At 39.5% G+C, this 18,632-nt stretch overlaps 3 protein-coding genes and 2 non-coding genes across 6 annotated transcripts; 2 read left to right on the top strand and 3 right to left on the bottom strand.

Annotated features, from left to right (window-relative positions):
- The first annotated feature begins 3,451 nt into the window (after window positions 1–3,451).
- On the top strand, window positions 3,452–6,788 carry LOC141801794 (ribonucleoside-diphosphate reductase subunit M2-like). Its single transcript, XM_074685060.1, has 10 exons — window positions 3,452–3,758; window positions 3,982–4,050; window positions 4,636–4,782; window positions 4,865–4,981; window positions 5,084–5,217; window positions 5,300–5,394; window positions 5,505–5,638; window positions 5,723–5,827; window positions 5,919–6,032; window positions 6,329–6,788. Exons 1-10 carry the CDS (start codon window positions 3,669–3,671, stop codon window positions 6,479–6,481), a joined length of 1,158 nt encoding a protein of 385 aa, XP_074541161.1. The 5' UTR covers window positions 3,452–3,668; the 3' UTR covers window positions 6,482–6,788.
- On the top strand, window positions 6,101–6,238 carry LOC141802466 (small nucleolar RNA SNORD94). The gene has a single exon (XR_012599492.1). It is a non-coding gene; the product is annotated as a small nucleolar RNA SNORD94 (small nucleolar RNA).
- An 823-nt stretch (window positions 6,789–7,611) lies between the features above and the next one.
- lgals8a (galectin 8a) lies at window positions 7,612–12,853 on the bottom strand. The gene is made up of 9 exons (XM_074685061.1): window positions 12,753–12,853; window positions 10,809–10,897; window positions 10,467–10,677; window positions 10,072–10,191; window positions 9,936–9,986; window positions 9,467–9,493; window positions 9,276–9,364; window positions 8,923–9,088; window positions 7,612–8,147 (listed from the first exon to the last, which is right to left on the bottom strand). Exons 1-9 carry the CDS (start codon window positions 12,789–12,791, stop codon window positions 7,998–8,000), a joined length of 942 nt encoding a protein of 313 aa, XP_074541162.1. The 5' UTR covers window positions 12,792–12,853; the 3' UTR covers window positions 7,612–7,997.
- A 1,368-nt stretch (window positions 12,854–14,221) lies between these two features.
- On the bottom strand, window positions 14,222–18,514 carry LOC141802326 (ribonucleoside-diphosphate reductase subunit M2). Of its 2 annotated transcripts, none has more exons than XM_074685867.1 (11): window positions 17,745–17,760; window positions 17,167–17,275; window positions 16,868–16,936; window positions 16,142–16,288; window positions 15,943–16,059; window positions 15,704–15,837; window positions 15,529–15,623; window positions 15,285–15,418; window positions 15,092–15,196; window positions 14,887–15,000; window positions 14,222–14,594 (listed from the first exon to the last, which is right to left on the bottom strand). In XM_074685867.1, exons 2-11 carry the CDS (start codon window positions 17,254–17,256, stop codon window positions 14,442–14,444), a joined length of 1,158 nt encoding a protein of 385 aa, XP_074541968.1. In that variant the 5' UTR covers window positions 17,257–17,275; window positions 17,745–17,760; the 3' UTR covers window positions 14,222–14,441. The 2 variants fall into 2 exon arrangements, with proteins under 2 accessions (XP_074541968.1, XP_074541967.1); XM_074685866.1 differs by lacking the exon at window positions 17,745–17,760 and adding an exon at window positions 18,377–18,514 and having other exon boundaries at window positions 14,223–14,594.
- Window positions 14,681–14,818, bottom strand: LOC141802465 (small nucleolar RNA SNORD94). Its single transcript, XR_012599491.1, has one exon. It is a non-coding gene; the product is annotated as a small nucleolar RNA SNORD94 (small nucleolar RNA).
- Window positions 18,515–18,632: the final 118 nt, after the last annotated feature.

Below are 18,632 nucleotides of genomic sequence, written 5' to 3'. Positions count from 1 at the left end.
TTTTGAATGTTTTATTTACAAATTAAAAAAAATATTCAGAATGTCCAACTCTGCATTGTTTTGTTTCTTTAGTTTTAACGCCAAAGCATACTCAAATAAGGATGCTCTGTACATAAGATAGCAGTTAATTTTAAAGAAACCAAAAATGAAAAGAAAATACCTCGGTGGAAAAACACTTTAAATGTCTTGATTTTTGGCCTTTTTGGTAAGATACCACGATTGACTGGTTACTCTTTGTTCGGTAGTTCCGTTGACTGTACTAAACGTTAGGTTAAATTTATGACCTTCGAATAAAAGTGTCATAATAAGTGAAAAATAATGACTTTAAGCTGTTTGTTGGATGTTTGTGTGTGTATTTGGGTCAAAGCTGCTAACGTGACAGTGAACTGCGTTTAAACTCTGACAGAAAACCAGGTTAATTCCGCTTTCTGGGCTACACTTTATATAAACACATACGTTGTCCCGTATATGAAGTTTCTGCTCGACGACAGCGCGCCTCTTACGTCTTCTGTTATACAACTGCAGCCCCGCCCATTCTCTCCCTCTCCCCACACCACCCGGTAACAACGTTGAGCCAATGGGGAGCCGGCGCTAAGGGGGTGTGACCAATAAGGGAGGTCGACGCTGTGCCAGAGGGTGCGTCATTGGCCGAGGAGGTACCCGCCCACGTGCCATACTGACCGACATTCAGCTGCAGCCAAAGAAACTGAATAAAAGATATAATGAAATAAATAAAAGCTTCCTGGCGGTGGAAGAGGAGAAAAAAGAGATAGCAGGACATCATGTGGAGAGAGGGGGGACTGCAACTCAATTTGAATTTATTTAATCAGTCTAAATTAGCAAAAATAGAACAGGAAAAAAAAAATAGATACACAATAATAAAGAACCCCAAATACGAAACACAAAGTCTTACTTATGCATTTGATTTTTTTCCCCCAAAACTAACAAACCCCTCATCCTCAAAATAAATGTTTCCCTTAATTTGTCTGTGATGAATATACTGAAGGGCTTATTGCAATTTCAAATGTTTCCCTAACCCAACTGTCCTATAAAAACAGAAAGTATACCAAAGGTTTTTCATTTTCCAAAAATAAAGTCACCCTCATAAAAACAGTAGGATCCACTGGATATTAGACACTGCACTTCACATTTTACATATTTTTATTATGATATATGATATATCAATACCAATAGCCTATCAGTTGATAAATACAAAAATAGTATGTATGTAGGACATAAGCTTGGAGCAGTTGCATTTCACTGATGGCGAGCAGAGACAAACTTAATTTCAGTTGGAAAGCTTGAACTAATGTGGTTGAAATAATAAAATCTAACAACAACCAAAGCAACTCTGTGTAAAAATGCAGCTATTTAGGAAAATGAACTGTCAGGCAATATTTTTTCAGCTAACTGGGAAGAATTGAGTTAAAACACATCACACCACCAAGTCAAATTACTGAGGAGAGGATATGTGGACAGTTTTGATAAGATATTTTCATACACCTGAAATTCATAGCAAGTACGGAAAAACATTACGTCAAGGTCTTGGAGAGAATTTGGGGGAGCAAATGGCAAATTTAAAAAAACATTGTGCATCTCTTTAGATTGTAGCCCTTGTGTCCTACTTCTAGGATGAGTATCAGAAGAATAGTTCTCAGAGCAGCAATAAAAAAACAAATGAAAAGATGTCTGTCGTATACAACTACCTTGTAAATGAAATCCATGGAATGAAAACATAAATGTGATGAAACCTATAAATTAGCTCTGTTTCTGAAAACAGATGGGGGGAAATGGGAGAGAAGCACAATGAGCAATACTCCAAATGACTCACTGGTTAAAAATGATAAATAATGAAGGATGATTGCATGTTTTTATTTCATTGAAGGGATTACTTCTAATTGTCTGTCTCTGTGTCAGCCCTGTGATTGACTGGTGACCAGTCCAGGGTGTACCCCGCCTCTCGCCCAATGACAGCTGGGATAGGCTCCAGCCACCTGCGACCCTGAACAGGATAAGCGGTTAAGAAAATGGATGGATATTGATAATTTATTTTCCCCTTCCCCTTTTCTGTTTTTTGGGGGTATAACTTTTCTCATTCGTCTTGTTTCTTTCTCCTTGGTTTGTCTGACTATCAATTTACTTTTTGATATGTATCATTATTTGAAAAATACAAACAGTAATATAAATATATATATAAATAAATAAATAAATAAATAAATAAATAAATAAATAAATAAATAAATAAATAATCCGGTCGCCCCAGGCATGAATAGGCTATCTGTCAAATAAATACAATATTAAAATATGTACAGTACTAAAATATAGAAAACTGGGGTAAAAAGGCAAAACTTGGGGTTGAGTCGGACGTTTGATCATTACTCTATATTAACCTTTATTCTTGTAAATTTTGTCTTAATTTTCTGCTTCCAGCCGCACGGTGGCGACTCCCATAGTTGACCCACATTTTGCTGATGTTGTTGTCTTCAACATCAGCCAATCAGAGCGTTCCCCTCGGAAACAGCTGGTAAGTCACCTTCTGTCTTCGAGCGAGGGAGTTTGTATGAACAGTAAAGCCTGTAAAACGATAAAATCAGAAGTACAATTAGAATCGTAATTACACAAAACACTGGTGTTTAAACCTCTCTCTTTCACTGTGTTTTCGGTTTCCGTTAAAACCCCGGAAAATTATGTGGATTTCTCCTTTGAAAATGTTGAGGCGGCGTTAAGGCTTCAAATCTCTATTGTCTCTAGGCCAGTTGTATCGAGTTGGCCAGTTGTAATACAAGCATAATACCCACATATAAAGGAGTTAAAATAATTTACATAGCCAGTGATTTCAGCTCTTGATGAGAAAGCCTAGGTAATCAAAAAAGGCGGTGGCGGGAAATATACCAAAATTGCACGAGTCGGAACCTGTTTTATACAGTCTATGGTTGGAACCGTCATTCTTAATTCTAATACATGAATTCAGTTAAATAAAAAAGTCATTTCTTTCAACAGCTATCTGAGCAAGTATTGATTGACATTCTAAACATTTCACATTAAGGTTATGATTGGATGTACACGTTGGACGTATGAAACGTTATGATGAAACCGTATAAAAATTTCTGATTATCGTTTATTCAATGTAACTTTGACGTTTCGAAACATAGCAGAGCGCCCACCTATAAATAATTAGATGAACTAGTTTCAGCTGAAGCGGTTTCAGTATCAGTTTTTGATTTACTCTGTGATCGAGTGACTTGACACAAACCGTTGCAAAATATAGAATCTTTTGAATTTTTTGTGAGATTTTGAAATGTTGCGTAAAGCTCATTTTAATAGTTTTGTAACACCGGTTTTTGTCAGTTTTGTAACCCGGCTCGGACAAAGCAGTTTGAATTTCCCGCAGCTGTCTAGCAGCACGTGAGCGCGGCCCTCCTCCTGATTGGCTCAGGCGCAGCGTCAATTTAAAGAGCCAACACGAGCTCACTGCAGATTGGCCAGCTGCGTTCTAGCGCCAAGATTTCAATAAAAAGAGAGCGAACAGCAGAAACCGCTTCATTCTCTCCTTTCTGTCTGTCCTGTCACTCGTTAGCTTAGTCTTTGCACTTTTTAAACTTTGCAGTTGTCTCGTAACTTATTACCATTTTATTTCTTTTTACCTGCGTCGCCCCAAGGAACCCAAAATGCTTTCTACTCGCTCCCCTCTTTCCACAATGAATGGAAACGCTCTCGGCAGTGAGATCAGCAACATGTCTTTAAACAAAGAAAATACGGTAAGACTTTTGACCTCACACAAACCCGTATTTCTGTTAAACTGTCACTTGAGTTCACCGTTTTTAACGTCACGACTGACAACCATTATTCAGCCTGACCGAGTCAGCATTAATCTGTCATAATTTGTGCCGTTGTTGCTGGTATGACTTAGTATCACATATGAATCCTGTGTTGATGTTAGTTTTCATTGCTTATGAGGCCTTTTTGTCACTTTTCTTCCAGCCTCCGAGTCTGAACGCCACTCGGGTCCTTGCGTCTAAAACCGCGCGTAAAATCTTCGCTGAGTCTGAGGTGAGTGAGTCCAAATCTGCTGAAATCATTAAGTGATACTTAAAATACAACACCCAGATTATGTGTATTTAGATTAAAGTAAATAATGAGTAGTAAGTGTAGTTCATTATGGACACGAGGCGCGTAGAATCTGACTTCTGGCGCCAACAATCAGCTGATGATGCTCACCTGCTTCACTTGTCACTTTGCATTAAAACTGTATATTCAAGAATTGCAGCCTTCAAATGATCAATTAAGCAAAATTTTTGGACAGTTTTCACCCTGAAAGTATCAGATCACGAGCCAGAGGTGCCTCCATCTGTTAAGTATTCTGGTCATGTGCATGGTATTCTGTCTGAATCATGGACAGTATGTCACAGGATTTCTCCTTCATTTAGAATAATTTGATGTATTTCACATTATTCTGAGTCAGTAGTACTTCGGTATCTGTTTGCAGGAAACCAATTAAATTAACAAAGCTAGAAATTTGGATATTGAAAATTTGAGTTTGTTGAAATGTACCTGCACCTAATCCTGGTGGGGACTGAAGACACAACATGAATATCTATAAACTGCAATCTGCTGGTGTGTGTTGATGGCTTTCAGGCCAAACCAGTAAAGAAGAGCAGCAGTGAGGAGGTAGAGCCACTGCTGAAGGAGAACCCTCGCCGCTTTGTCATCTTCCCCATCCAGTACCACGACATCTGGCAGATGTACAAGAAGGCCGAGGCCTCCTTCTGGACTGCAGAGGAGGTAAACCACAGTCAGGTTGTCTGATATGACAGGTGATGATCATGTGACTCAGGTGTGTAGTTAACGGCTCCTGTGTGTTCAGGTGGACCTGTCCAAAGACATGCAGCACTGGGAGTCCCTGAAGGATGAGGAGCGCTACTTCATCTCCCACGTCTTGGCGTTCTTCGCAGCCAGTGATGGCATCGTCAATGAGAACCTGGTGAGAAAGTTTATTCTGTTTCCTGTTTGATCAAATCCACAAAACTTCAAAACAATCTGTGAGTTGGTCTCTCTCTCATGCTGTTCCTCATATGGCCAACAGGTGGAGCGCTTCACTCAAGAGGTGCAGGTGACAGAGGCCAGGTGTTTCTATGGTTTCCAGATAGCCATGGAGAACATCCACTCAGAGATGTACAGCCTGCTCATCAACACCTACATCAAGGAGCCCTCAGAGAGGTGAGACCCTGATCCTGGTCTGAACTGGTCCCCTCATTCTGCCTCTGTTCTGGTGTCTGATGGTGTGTTCACTTACCCACAGAGAATTCCTTTTCAACGCTATTGAGACTCTGCCGTGTGTGAAGAAGAAGGCTGACTGGGCCATCAACTGGATCGGCAACAAGAGCGCCAACTACGGTAAACCTTCCCGCCATGGTGGCATCCAAACCTGGTCACACAGTCTGATACTGATCCTGTTTCTGCTTACTGATGATCTGATTATGATCTGGACTCTATGCTCCATACAGGAGAGCGAGTCGTGGCGTTTGCTGCTGTGGAGGGAATATTCTTCTCTGGTTCCTTTGCTGCCATCTTCTGGCTGAAGAAGAGAGGCCTGATGCCCGGCCTGACCTTCTCCAACGAGCTCATCAGCAGAGACGAGGTAATAATTTCTCATTGATCAGAAAGAGACTGGAGCTTTTAACTCTTTAAGCATGTGTTTAACAGTGTGTGTGTTTGTTTTCAGGGTCTTCACTGTGACTTTGCCTGTCTGATGTTCAAACATCTGGTCAACAAGCCATCTGCACAAATCGTCACCAGCATCATCAAGAACGCTGTGGAGATTGAGCAGGTAACAAACACACTTCCTCCCCTCACACACACTCTGATATGACGGATGTGTGTGTTTACCTGGTGTTAACCATGTTACTGTGTGTCTTCAGGAGTTCCTGACAGAGGCTCTGCCCGTCAAGCTGATCGGGATGAACTGTGAGCTCATGAAGCAGTACATCGAGTTTGTGGCTGACAGGCTGATGCTGGAGCTTGGATTCAACAAGGTACCCACATAGAGACCACAACACCTAGTTAGAGCTCAGGGTTAGGTCTATAGGGGATCTGGATCAGGTTTGTGGTGATGATCTGCGCAGGGGTACGGACCTCAGCCGTTCATGGGGGCTGAGTGCTGCTGCTGAGCTCTGATTGGAGGACGAGTGGTTCACCGACAGAGTGGCAGCAGCACGACACAGACGCCACACTGAACAGACCTGCACTGACCTTCTCCTGGTCTATTTTCTGTTTAAACAATGAGATTCCCGTCTTTAACCTGAGCCCTCTCCTCTTTCTGTCTCTTCAGATCTACCGGGTGGAGAACCCCTTCGACTTCATGGAGAACATCTCTCTAGAGGGAAAGACAAACTTCTTTGAGAAGCGTGTGGGCGAGTACCAGAGGATGGGTGTCATGTCTGGTCCCACAGACAACACTTTCAGGCTGGATGCAGACTTCTAGAGGACACTGCTGGACTGGACTCAGTCACACGGTTCTTATTCTGCTGCAGGACACTAAAGAGAGGAGAGACTGACTTGAAATTTACTTGAAAGAGATGAACTCTTCCGTTAAAAATGGTTTGATAACTGCTGAGTCATATATGATGTACATAAAAAGAGAGACTTGGCAGTTATCAAAACCGGACCTGGATTTTTATATATTGTATTTGTAAACTTTTTTTTTGATACTTGCTAAGTTTTATACAGTTTTTTTAGGATTCTGTTTAATTTGTACACATATGGTGTGCAATAAAGTGAATTATTGCCAACCTGCAACTCCTGTCTTCTTTCTCATGTTCAAGGAGGGATTGTAAATGTATTATGAAGTGCATTTTGATTAACTCTTTCACTGCCATTGACGTCTTTAAACATCAATTATGTTTGATGGCTGGCAGTATGAAGCTCTCTGCTCTAATAACGGCTGAAAGTGAATGAGTTAGTTCCTTAAGAAATGTTTTTTTAGTCACCACTGAGTTACATTTGTCCATGCACCAAAGATGTTTCAACCTTTAAGATATGAAGCCTTGTTCACGCATAGCCAGGTGTTTTTCCAAAACTAGACACTGCTTCATTCTTTTTTAAAAAATAAATTTGTCCACATAACCAGAAAGATTCTGCTACATGGCAGTGTTGTTCAGATGTGGAACTCGCGCAGCCAATCAGAATTCACCTTTCAGCAGTGATTGAAAAGCAAAAACTATTTCCAGACATATGCATGACACTGGAGTTCTACAAAATCTTCACTTTGGCTGAAGTTTTGCAAAAATGTTATTTTTACTGATGTAAAACTGCAATTTTGTATGGATAACTGAAAATGTTCAAAAGTATGGTTTTTTCTTGATACTCTCTTTAAGATTGGGGAAAAAGTTAATGGAGAGACTTTCCGTCCAGCAGTTTGTTTTCACGTCTAATTTTTAACTGTCAAATAAAAAAGCAATCAGCAACTAATGAAGGATGAACTGTAAAGTCTTTAAGGCAGAACTGAGCTCACCGTATCTTTTATCAGGTCAGCCTGATAGTTGGCTATGTTGTCCATCATGAATGAAGATTTACAGATCTTAAATTGGACAGAGAAACCCAAAAAAAGACATCACAGTAGGCTTTATTTGATGGTAAACAGTGATATGGAAGAAAACCAGAAGGTCATTGCCAAACAGAGATATTCACACAGGTTTCAGTTACAGAGGTTACAAAAAACACTTCCATGATATTCTGTCATTCTGTTAGCTATAATGTGTTTTGTTTTAGGATGCATGAAGGTACACAGCTGGTTAATATTTGATGTGTCTACATGAAGTTTTATCTAAATCTAAAGAGTTCGAAGCCCACATTCTGAACATAAACATTAATATATGTTCATAAAAAACCCTTGAAAAATGATCAAAGAGCTTGTTATCAAAGTTTGTTGAGTTCTAATGTTTAGCATTCAATACTAGTTTATTTACATTTTTTTTTCTGTAGATGAGATTAACACAACATTAATTAATTTTAACACCCAACAGTGTGATGTCCCCTGAAATATCCAGCAAGGTGATCTGGCTCAGGTCCTGGACCCGGTATTTGTAGTCCACCAGGTGGGTTCCATTGACAGCGACTTTAAACTGCTGTGCATCACACAGGATGATCATCTGCATTATAAGCACACACACAAACAGGAAGACTGAACAATGTTTCTCACTCAAAAGATACATAACAAACATCCCAGATTAAATAAACTGAGAACATTACACAGGTTATTTAAACATTTTTTAAATATTTTTCCACATAAGAAATAAATCTAAATGGACATAAAGAGGGAGAAAAGGGAGTAATTTTATTATGTATGTATGTATGTATGTATGTAGGTCCAAATTATATATTTATGTATTTCTATGGGTTTTAATTACTCTGTCAATACAGAATATATTAGAGACAAAATTATTTCTTACCCTTGACAAAAAACATATCTGCCACTGTAGTCAGAGTTACTTATTAACTTTCTTGTATTAAGACATCTTTCTTATGTCAAGTATCTAAATAAATCATTTATGCACCCCCAATTCAGGAATCATTTTTGTATTTGAATGTCTTGAAATGAAACTTAGACTTTCAGCTGAATGTTGCTCACACTATGTGTAGTGTCCATGGGCTGACTGTAACTATAGACTTTTGTGTCAATTGCAGGTATTTCACATATCGGCTACAACATAATGAATTTCGGTCAAATCAGTAGGCACTGCTAGCGTAATAAGTGGAAAGGCTCAGCTTTCCTGTGGTTTGTGTTACCTTATAAATCTTACTTAAACAGACTAGTTTAGCTTAAGCCATAGACATGGTTTGCCTGTTTTCTTTCCCCATCTTCTAGTTTTCAAAAACTCCTGGTAAAAGTGTAGTGTGTATTTTTATAAAGGTCTGTGGTTGTACCTCGAAGTATTCTTCTGCTCTGAAGGGGAAGGACTCCAGTTTAGTCTCCTCAGCGCCCCAGCACTCAGACAGGAAGGAGTTCCTGACAAAGACGCCTTTCTTGAGACGAGGGTTCAGATGGAGAGCAATGTCACTGCAGTCAGATACTCGCAGATTCACGATGAAACTAAAACAGACAACAACAAAGAAAAAAAACAAGAGTCTGACTGAAAACACTGAAATGATCACATTTTTGATTCAGGAGGTTTCCGTGGCTTTATCACTTACAACTCCAAAATAAGAATTATATCAATGTGAACAAATAAGTATCAGACTGACAGAAAATCAGACAAGTGTGCAAAGGTGTTGTTTACCGTTCAGCGTTTTGATTGGTTTTTCCTTTTATGGTGATGCTACGTCCAACTTTCAGTCCTTTGAGCAGCTCTCCTTTGAAGGGTATTCTCTGAAAAAAACAAGATCATCGAAATGTCTAAACTGTTGGTTTTATGTTTACCAGATATCTTCAAATGTTACGTTTGATCAAATCCAAAACTATAAAACTCACCAAGTCACCTGAGAAAGACCTTATGGGCTGGGGAAGGAAAAAACATGAATAAAAACATAAACTAATGAAAGAACAAAACACTTATATCAGGAGAGATTTTCAATGAAGAAAAAATAATGCATAAAAACACTAGACTTTCAAAAATAATCATAGAAACTAAATTTTGTGGTGTTCCACAGAGCTCTATGCTTGGTCATCTAATGTTTGCTTTAATTCATTCCCCCTCATGGAGATTAATAAACAAGTTCTGGCTGTATGATAGCATCACTGACAAACTGCCTCAATAAAATATGAAATATTTTTAAAAAATCTAAAGACTTACTGTTAAATAAATCACTCTGAGGAAAAAAACTCCACATATTTGTGTTTTTACTGATAAATGTGAGAATTGGTTCCCTCTGTATTATTTCAGCTCTTTTGGTGTAAAATGTAGAAATATAATTATCGAGATACTTAAATTTCTTCTTACGTTCGTGTTAGAGTCCGGGCTGCTCAGACTTGCTGGAGGAGAAACTGCCCCCTACAAAATAAAAACAAAAAAACGTCTTATTTTTCTTCATCACATGTTCTACAGTCTCAGGTTTATCTCATGACGACTGACTCACAGAGCTCGGGAGGATGCCCACAGCGTCGACTTTGACCTTTCCAGAAATGCACAAAGTGTCGACAAGCCCCAGATCAAGCCTGTGTTTGTACTCCAACACATGAGCCCCGTTTACTGCCACCTATAGGAGGGAGAAGGAATTACAATTAGCCTTTACTGAAGAAAAAGTAGAACAGAATAAGAATAAATATCAAAATGTGTGTTTTGTTCTGTTTTAGCTGCTTTAGGTGGAGCTATTTTCTTTTTTTTAAATCAGATAATGACATGTTTTCGTTTATGGGTCAGCTGGCAAATATAAATATGTGTCAGAATCTACACAAAGTATGCTTTTAGAAGAAGTTGATTGCTATCAGTATGAAACCAGTCCTTCATGTCCTGCAGGATCTCGTCTCTTACCTTAAACACGTCTTTCTGAACGAGGATGATGAGTTCAAACGTGGCCCCTACTGAAAATGGCATCTGATACAGGATCTCTTCTCTACCCCAGCGTTCCCTCTGAAGTGAGTTACACACGATACACGGAGACCTCAGGAATCGTGGGTTGAAGTGAAACGCCACGTCCGCCCTTGGCTTCACGCTGCTGCCGCATGTGAAATCTACTTGGAACCTGCAAGACAGTGCAGAGGGGGGAGAGGTGAGGCTCTAACCTGGCTCTGTGACATAAACACAGGTATGTTAGCAGGTTCAGGAGGGTAAACCAGGTTCCAGATTTCATGAGGTTTTATTTGAAGTGCTCACCTGTCAGCACCAGACGGCACTGTGCCCTGAATGAGGACCATCTCACCTGGCAGGAGACCACCCAGGATCGTCCCAGCAAAGGGGATCGCCTGTGCAGGAAGGAGACAGTAATGTTTATAAAACTCCCCAGAGGAATATTAGTGATGAAAATGATTAATACATGAAGACAAGCTACTTGAATTTTGAAGGTAAATAGATCAATCTTTGATTACTTCTTACAATAAACAAAAGATACAGGGAATGTTGAGTATAAAAATAAATGGCGAGCTGGGAGATTTTTTTTTTTTGAGGCATCTGTCAATAAGATCATCTGTTGGTTTATCAAACTCAAAGTCAACACAGCACCTACCAAGAGACTTCACAAAGATGCTGATTTCTTTTTCCAGCAGGACTTGGCTCCTGCCCACAGTGCCCAAATTATTTCTAAACAGTTTACTGACCATGACATACTGTGCTGTGATTGGCTAGCCCATGACAAGAATCTGTATTTCTACAAATTTATTTTCTTAGTATTTGTTAATGTTACAAATCTTTATTTTGAAAACATATTACGTTAGTTGAAATTATCAAATAGAAGTCATATAAATGAGAAACTGAAATATAAAAACATTATTTGGAAAAACTAATAAGTGGTTTTGTGTTTGCAATTCAGGTCATGAGATCTGAAAAAAAGGAGTGATTCTAGGAAATGTATCAGTTACTTGTGGTGCTTGTTTTACAATTCTTACATGTCATAATCCCAGATAATTAAAATAGAACAAAATAAGGCTTGAAATATTCACTTTGTAATAAATTTATGCAATAGATATATAACATTTTATAAGCTTTTGTACCAAATTATAAAAAAAAATATAAAGTGTTCATTGTATTTTTTCTAATTTTTAACACTGTATTGACAAAGGGAAACTGGTACATTTGCTATAGGTGCAGTAACAGAAATTTCGAAGTGGGGCCAAGCCCAAAACTTTGATCATAGGGAGAGAAAAGGAGACATTAAACAAGTGCTCCGCTCAATCCCCCATCTCCCACAGCTGTATTCAGAATGAACGAGTAATTATATTTATATATATGCATATAAACAAGATCTTTGCAGTGTTTATGAATGGATATGTGATTTTATCATTATAAGACCCAGATGTAAACAGACACTCGAAGATTAACTCTGAGACCACCCTGTTATCAGTCAATAGTACACAGTGATGTGGACAGACACATTGACTGAAAATAAGTCTTTTCGAAGCACAAGGCATATTCAATAATACATCAAGGATTCACATAATCAAATCACACATTAACCTAATTTCCTTACACCACATAGCCACGTGTAGTTAGAAGCAGGTGGTTATTTATTTCACATAGATACTGGTTAAATCTTTCAGTTAAAGTTGATTAATCCAATGTTTATTTCCTTACATTTCCGTAGGACTTTGGAGAGCAAACACACAACTAGGAAACAGAGCAGCTGTTTGAATGTGACTCGACTAGAAATCGTTTTGTGAGTTTTTAATCAAGTAGCTTAAAATGTTGTAGAGTAAATACAGTTAACACGTAGTATAAAAATATCCGTATTAATTCGGGTTATATCTAAAACACTACTTGATGGTAATCTGATTACCATATAATCGAAGAAACGCGGTTCGTTCCAAGGTATAAGTAAAACTTTTTTCTTTAATTTACGCATATTTGATACATAAACAATCTACCATTTAATCTAGAAAATGCCTGAGTACTTCAGACCTGTTACATAAAACAGGCCAAATTAAATATTAACGACTTCGCGAAGCTGGCACACCAGATAACAAAAAGAGTAGAGATCTCTACTCTAGCTAACCAAGGTGCTTTACGAGAGGTTCCCAATGGAAAGTACATTCAGCATAATTACTTGGGAAAACATTCATCTCCCAGTCTGTAATTTCACATCAGATTTAACAGAAAACGTCTCACCGGGTTTACAAAGGTCTGTCTCGGGTTTGAAATCGACATGTTGGACAGGAACTGACACGACCCGAAGCCAGGTTGGAGTTTTGTTTACTTCCGTATATGACGTCAGCAAGGTTATAGCAGCAAGGATGGAAAGACCCAGTAGAAGAACATACGATAAGCAGTTTAAAATACACTTTCGTGAATAACAACTAACAATTTTAAAAAATTCATTACATTTATACATGATTTTAACTTTTTATGCCGTTTAATTCTGTACGCAGAAACTGATTTTGCTCAGCGTGATGACGTAGCTGTCCACTCCATGTGCATTGCAGAGATGTGGTGAAAAACGGATGATTCTGGGTCTCATGATTCCAATAAAGATTCACTGACCTCCACCCAAACCCCCTTATATCGTTTAATCAAGCTTTTGCTGAGAGAAGGCGGCACTCGTCTATGTTACTTAACAGCTTAGAGACACCTCCCGGACGAACAAAAATGTATCTTAAAAAGTTTCCTTTCTGTTTTATTCATCCCTTCTTCATTCAACCCCTTTTTGTACACGGTTACACAAGAAACGCTTCCTTTTTTTCCCAAGTACCAATGATTCACTGTCATGGGCTCAAACAACAAGCATCATATAACAACCTGATTATAAATCATTGAGTTGTAAATTTGTGTTGTGTCGGGATGTTGTTTGAGAGCCTGCTTAGTTTTTATGTAACTTTTTCACCAGTTACAAATATAAAGCATCATTGAGGAAGTGAAGTGATTATTATTTACTATGTGATATTTTTTTTAACATCAGGCATAGTTATAAATTATATTGGTCAATAACAAATAGAATGTTACCCATGCTTAATAAAAAAAATCAATATTACTGTTCAATGGGTATGAAGTCGAAACGACCAAAAACAGTAGAAATTCGATCTAGACTCCTGCTTCTTGGACAAAAGGCATAGCCTGAAATTTAAACTTGTTTTTATGGAGTAATGTTGCATATTCAGTTTTGCATTTGGAGTAATTAATATGAGATGGTCATATCTATTTTAAAAATTATAAAATACTGTGAGAAAAAGTCATTATGTGGGAGAAAAGTCACACATGGAATGTGTTTACTCCTTGAACAACTTCAATTTTTGGGATAGGAAATGTCATAATCAAGGGATAAAAAGCCATTACTATAGAAAGAAAACTATAAAATAAAAATTAAGATAGTCTGAGATCGTGAAGAATTTTTAATCCATAAATAGATCATGTATATGAATCTTAGACATTATGAGAATATTTTAGTTGAGATTAAACCTTAATTATGCCCTACAAACCTAAACAATGACTTCTCATTTCACATTAAGGATAGACCTGAATTAAAGTCAAGATTAAATGACAGAATATAGAAGTATAAGTCTGAAGAAGAACTTGAGATGTTGGCCCTCAACACATGAATAAAAGGTATACAGTTAGGTTCATTTTCTGCTAATTTTATTACAAAAAACAGCATACATTCAGACTGTACATATTTAACAGTATATCTATCATTCCTTTCGTACAAATGCTTAATAAAAAAAACTTCTATATACAGCAGCTGCAGAGATCTGATCAGCTGTAAAAGATTCAAGATACAAAACATGTCCCAGCATGCACTGGGGGAGAGGTAGAGTACCAGTTTAAAAGTTTAAGAATGTCCACATTTGAATCCAGTAGCGTCCTCTAGAAGTCTGCGTCCAACCTGAAAGTGTTGTCTGTGGGACCAGACATGACACCCATCCTCTGGTACTCGCCCACACGCTTCTCAAAGAAGTTTGTCTTTCCCTCAAGAGAGATGTTTTCCATGAAGTCGAAGGGGTTCTCCACCCGGTAGATCTGAAAACCAAGAAAGAGGACAAGATTCAGGTTAGAGACATGGAGTAAGTCAGATCCAGGTCAGACCAGGAGAAGGTCAGTGCAGGTCTGTTCAGTCTGGCGTCTGTGTCGTGCTGCTGCCGCCCTGTCGGTGAACCACTTGTCCTCCAATCAGAGCTCAGCAGCAGCACTCAGCCCCCATGAACGGCTGAGGTCCGTACCCCTGCGCAGATCATCACCACAAACCTGATCCAGATCCCCTATAGACCTAACCCTGAGCTCTAACTAGGTGTTGTGGTCTCTGTGTGGGTACCTTGTTGAATCCAAGCTCCAGCATCAGCCTGTCAGCCACAAACTCGATGTACTGCTTCATGAGCTCACAGTTCATCCCGATCAGCTTGACAGGCAGAGCCTCTGTCAGGAACTCCTGAACACACACAGTAACATGGTTAACACCAGGTAAACACACACATCCGTTATATCAGAGTGTGTGTGAGGGGAGGAAGTGTGTTTGTTACCTGCTCAATCTCCACAGCGTTCTTAATGATGCTGGTGACGATTTGTGCAGATGGCTTGTTGACCAGATGTTTGAACATAAGACAGGCAAAGTCGCAGTGAAGACCCTGAAAACAAACACACACACACACTGTTAAACAAAGGCTTAAAGAGTTTAAAGCTCCATTCTCTTTCTGATCAATGAAAAATAGTCACCTCGTCTCTGCTGATGAGCTCGTTGGAGAAGGTCAGGCCGGGCATCAGGCCTCTCTTCTTCAGCCAGAAGATGGCAGCGAAGGAACCAGAGAAGAAGATTCCCTCCACAGCAGCAAACGCCACAACTCGCTCTCCTGTATGGAGCATAGAGTCCAGATCATAATCAGATCATCAGTAAGCAGAAACAGGACCAGTATCAGACCGTGTGACCAGGTTTGGATGCCACCATGGCGGGAAGGTTTACCGTAGTTGGCGCTCTTGTTGCCGATCCAGTTGATGGCCCAGTCAGCCTTCTTCTTCACACACGGCAGAGTCTCAATAGCGTTGAAAAGGAATTCTCTGTGGGTAAGTGAACACACCATCAGACACCAGAGAAGACAGTATGAGGGGACCAGTTCAGACCAGGATCAGGGTCTCACCTCTCTGAGGGCTCCTTGATGTAGGTGTTGATGAGCAGGCTGTACATCTCTGAGTGGATGTTCTCCATGGCGATCTGGAAACCATAGAAACACCTGGCCTCTGTCACCTGCACCTCCTGAGTGAAGCGCTCCACCTGGTGGTCACATAAAGAACAGTATGAGAGAGAGACCAACTCACAGCAGATGGTTTTGAAGTTTTGTGGATTTAATAAAACAGGAAACAGAATAAACTTTCTCACCAGGTTCTCATTGACGATGCCATCACTGGCTGCGAAGAACGCCAAGACGTGAGAGATGAAGTAGCGCTCCTCATCCTTCAGGGACTCCCAGTGCTGCATGTCTTTGGACAGGTCCACCTGACCACACAGGAGCCGTTAACTACACACCTGAGTCACATGATCATCACCTGTCATATCAGACAACCTGACTGTGGTTTACCTCCTCTGCAGTCCAGAACGAAGCTTCGGCCTTCTTGTACATCTGCCAGATGTCGTGGTACTGGATGGGGAAGATGACAAAGCGGCGAGGGTTCTCTTTCAGCAGCGGCTCTACCTCCTCACTGCTGCTCTTCTTCACTGATTTGGCCTGAAAGCCATCAACGCACACCAGCAGATTGCAGTTTATAGATATTCATGTTGTGTCTTCAATCCCCACCAGGATTAAGTGCAGGTACATTTCAACAAACTCACATTTCCAGTTTTCCTAGCTTTATAAATTATATTAAAGTTTCATGAAGAAGATACATGTGTTCTGGTGACTACAAAGAACAGTATCAAATAAACCAAATGCTTCTGTATGAATGGGGAGCCTATAACATACTGTCAATGATTAAGCCAGAATACAATACAGATCATAATACTATACAGATGGAATATCTCTAGGTCGTAATATGCTACTTTCAGGGTGAAAATTTCCAAAAAGATTACATAAACCATTATTTGAAGGCTACGAATCTGACATATTTATATAGTTTTGAGGCAAACTGACAAGTGAAGCAGGTGATCATCATCAGCTGATTGTTGGCGCCAGGACTCATTCTACGCGCCTCGTGTCCATAATGAACTACACGTACTACTAATTCTTCACTTTAATCTGAACACATTTAATCTGGATGTTGTATTTGAAGGATCACTAAATGTTATCAGCAGATTTGGACTCACTCACCTCAGACTCGGTGAAGATTTTACGCGCGGTTTTGGACGCGAGGACCCGAGTGGCGTTCAGACTCGGAGGCTGGAAGAAAAGTGACAAATGGCCTCATAAGCAATGAATACACACATCTACACAGGATTCATACGTGATATTAATTCATTCCAGCAACTAAAGCACACAGAACGACGGATTAACACTTGCTCAGTCAGGCTGAAGATATCTAACAGGATTTGTCTTGACGTTAAGTTAAAAAAGGTGAACTAATGAGACATTTTTACGGTTTAAAGTTTGCGTGATTGTAAAAGTCTTACCGTGTTCTCTTTGTCCAAAGACATGTTGCTGATCTCACTGCTAAGAGCGTTTCCATTTTTCACGGAAAGAGGAGTGCGAGTAGAAAGCATTTTGGGTTCCTTGGGGTGACTAAGAAAAAAAAAATAAAAGACTAATAAGTTAAAAAGTAAAAATAAAGTTTTAAAAAAGTGACAAGACTAAACTAACAAGTGACAGGACAGACAGAAAGGAGGGAATGAAGCGGTTTCTGCCGTTCGCTCTCTTTTTATTGAAATCTTGGCGCTAGAACGCAGCTGGCCAATCTGAAGCGAGCTCGTGCTGGCTCTTTAAATTGACGCTGCGCCTGAGCCAATCAGGAGGAGAGCCGCGCTCACGTGCTGCTAGACAGCTGCGGGAAATTCAAACTGCTTTGTCTGAGCCGGGTTACAAAACTGACAAAAACCGGTGTTACAAAACTATTAAAATGAGCTTTACGCAACATTTCATATTTAGATGGAAAGCTACATTTATTATGCACATTAAACACTTTTGCACTACAATTATTTGGTAGTTTTGCGTTATAAATTTTAGTTAGTCGATCATTAAAAGTCTGACCTACTTCCGTGGTAAGGAAGATATTTCCTCACATAAGCGATCGAACAGGTTTGATTTGCATCTGAAAAGCTACAGAACCGTGACACTCTGTTAAGAACCCTATCTTTACACCCACAGCAGTCCTAAATTACCACTAAAATGTGTCCAACAGGAATTCCATTGACAAAATTTGCTGTTTGTGTTACTAGGGGGAGCTTTGTTTCCCGCCGCCGCGCCTTTTCTGTTGTTTACTGACACTCTAGGGCGTCTTCACAACGCCAGATAAGCGCTGAATTCACAATTTTACTCACAATTTTAATACTTAACTTGTGCATATAGTCTTGAATTGTTATGGGGCTTAAAAACTCGATGACAGTAGCAGTTTTGACACGGGAGAGGCGTAGACCTGCCTGGCAACGAAACGACACAAAATCCGATGGTCTGTAGTGTAAGGCAAGCTTTCATATAGGGATTTGCAGCCTAATGCTGTTTTTTAGCATTAAATTGTTTTTTTTTTTCCACATTTAGATACGTTTAATTAACAACGGCCAAATAAACCATACGCCTGGTAATTTTCCATCCCTGCCACGTAACAAAAAACAACAAAGCAACAATTTTATTTATATTTTGTCCCCTGGTTTACTTTACTTCTTGTACCTGGAAGTAGTTCAGGTTTGAAGCTCTGAAGAAAACGTTTTGAGTCCATTTCTCCCTTAAATCGGATGATTTTTAGAGTTATCTGAGGCTGACATACTAGCTGTTTTCAGTGTAACACAACCCGAGCTCTGATTGGCTGCTTGTGAAGTCGTTTGTGTCTGTTATTCTATCTCACTGCCACCTAGAGGCCTGGATGAACACCAAACCACTGATTTCACCCCTATGGGCCCTCTATTCTTTTACGTGCATTAAAAAA

The sequence above is a fragment of the Halichoeres trimaculatus genome, unplaced genomic scaffold (genome assembly GCF_033239565.1).
Source record: "Halichoeres trimaculatus isolate MK-OKI-2021-1 unplaced genomic scaffold, fHalTri1.1 fHalTri1_scaffold_13, whole genome shotgun sequence".
Classification (NCBI taxonomy): Eukaryota; Metazoa; Chordata; class Actinopteri; order Labriformes; family Labridae; genus Halichoeres; species Halichoeres trimaculatus.
This window is presented reverse-complemented; position numbering and strand designations above follow the sequence as displayed.

What these genes read in the sequence shown, in the direction of transcription:
- LOC141801794 (XM_074685060.1), top strand. Translation starts at nt 3,669, where the DNA reads ATGCTTTCTACTCGCTCCCCTCTTTCCACAATGAATGGAAACGCTCTC. An exon ending in ATCAAGGAGCCCTCAGAGAG is followed by an intron (nt 5,218 to 5,299) that starts GTGAGACCCTGA and finishes ACTTACCCACAG; the next exon opens with AGAATTCCTTTTCAACGCTA. An exon ending in TGGAGCTTGGATTCAACAAG is followed by an intron (nt 6,033 to 6,328) that starts GTACCCACATAG and finishes CTGTCTCTTCAG; the next exon opens with ATCTACCGGGTGGAGAACCC.
- lgals8a (XM_074685061.1), bottom strand. Translation starts at nt 12,791, where the DNA reads ATGTCGATTTCAAACCCGAGACAGACCTTTGTAAACCCG. An exon ending in TTCAGAAAGACGTGTTTAAG is followed by an intron (nt 10,192 to 10,466) that starts GTAAGAGACGAG and finishes TCCCTCCTATAG; the next exon opens with GTGGCAGTAAACGGGGCTCA. An exon ending in GGTCTTTCTCAGGTGACTTG is followed by an intron (nt 9,365 to 9,466) that starts GTGAGTTTTATA and finishes TGTTTTTTTCAG; the next exon opens with AGAATACCCTTCAAAGGAGA.
- LOC141802326 (XM_074685866.1), bottom strand. Translation starts at nt 17,256, where the DNA reads ATGCTTTCTACTCGCACTCCTCTTTCCGTGAAAAATGGAAACGCTCTT. An exon ending in CTTTGGACAAAGAGAACACG is followed by an intron (nt 16,937 to 17,166) that starts GTAAGACTTTTA and finishes CTTTTCTTCCAG; the next exon opens with CCTCCGAGTCTGAACGCCAC. An exon ending in GCATCGTCAATGAGAACCTG is followed by an intron (nt 15,838 to 15,942) that starts GTGAGAAAGTTT and finishes TGTGACCACCAG; the next exon opens with GTGGAGCGCTTCACTCAGGA.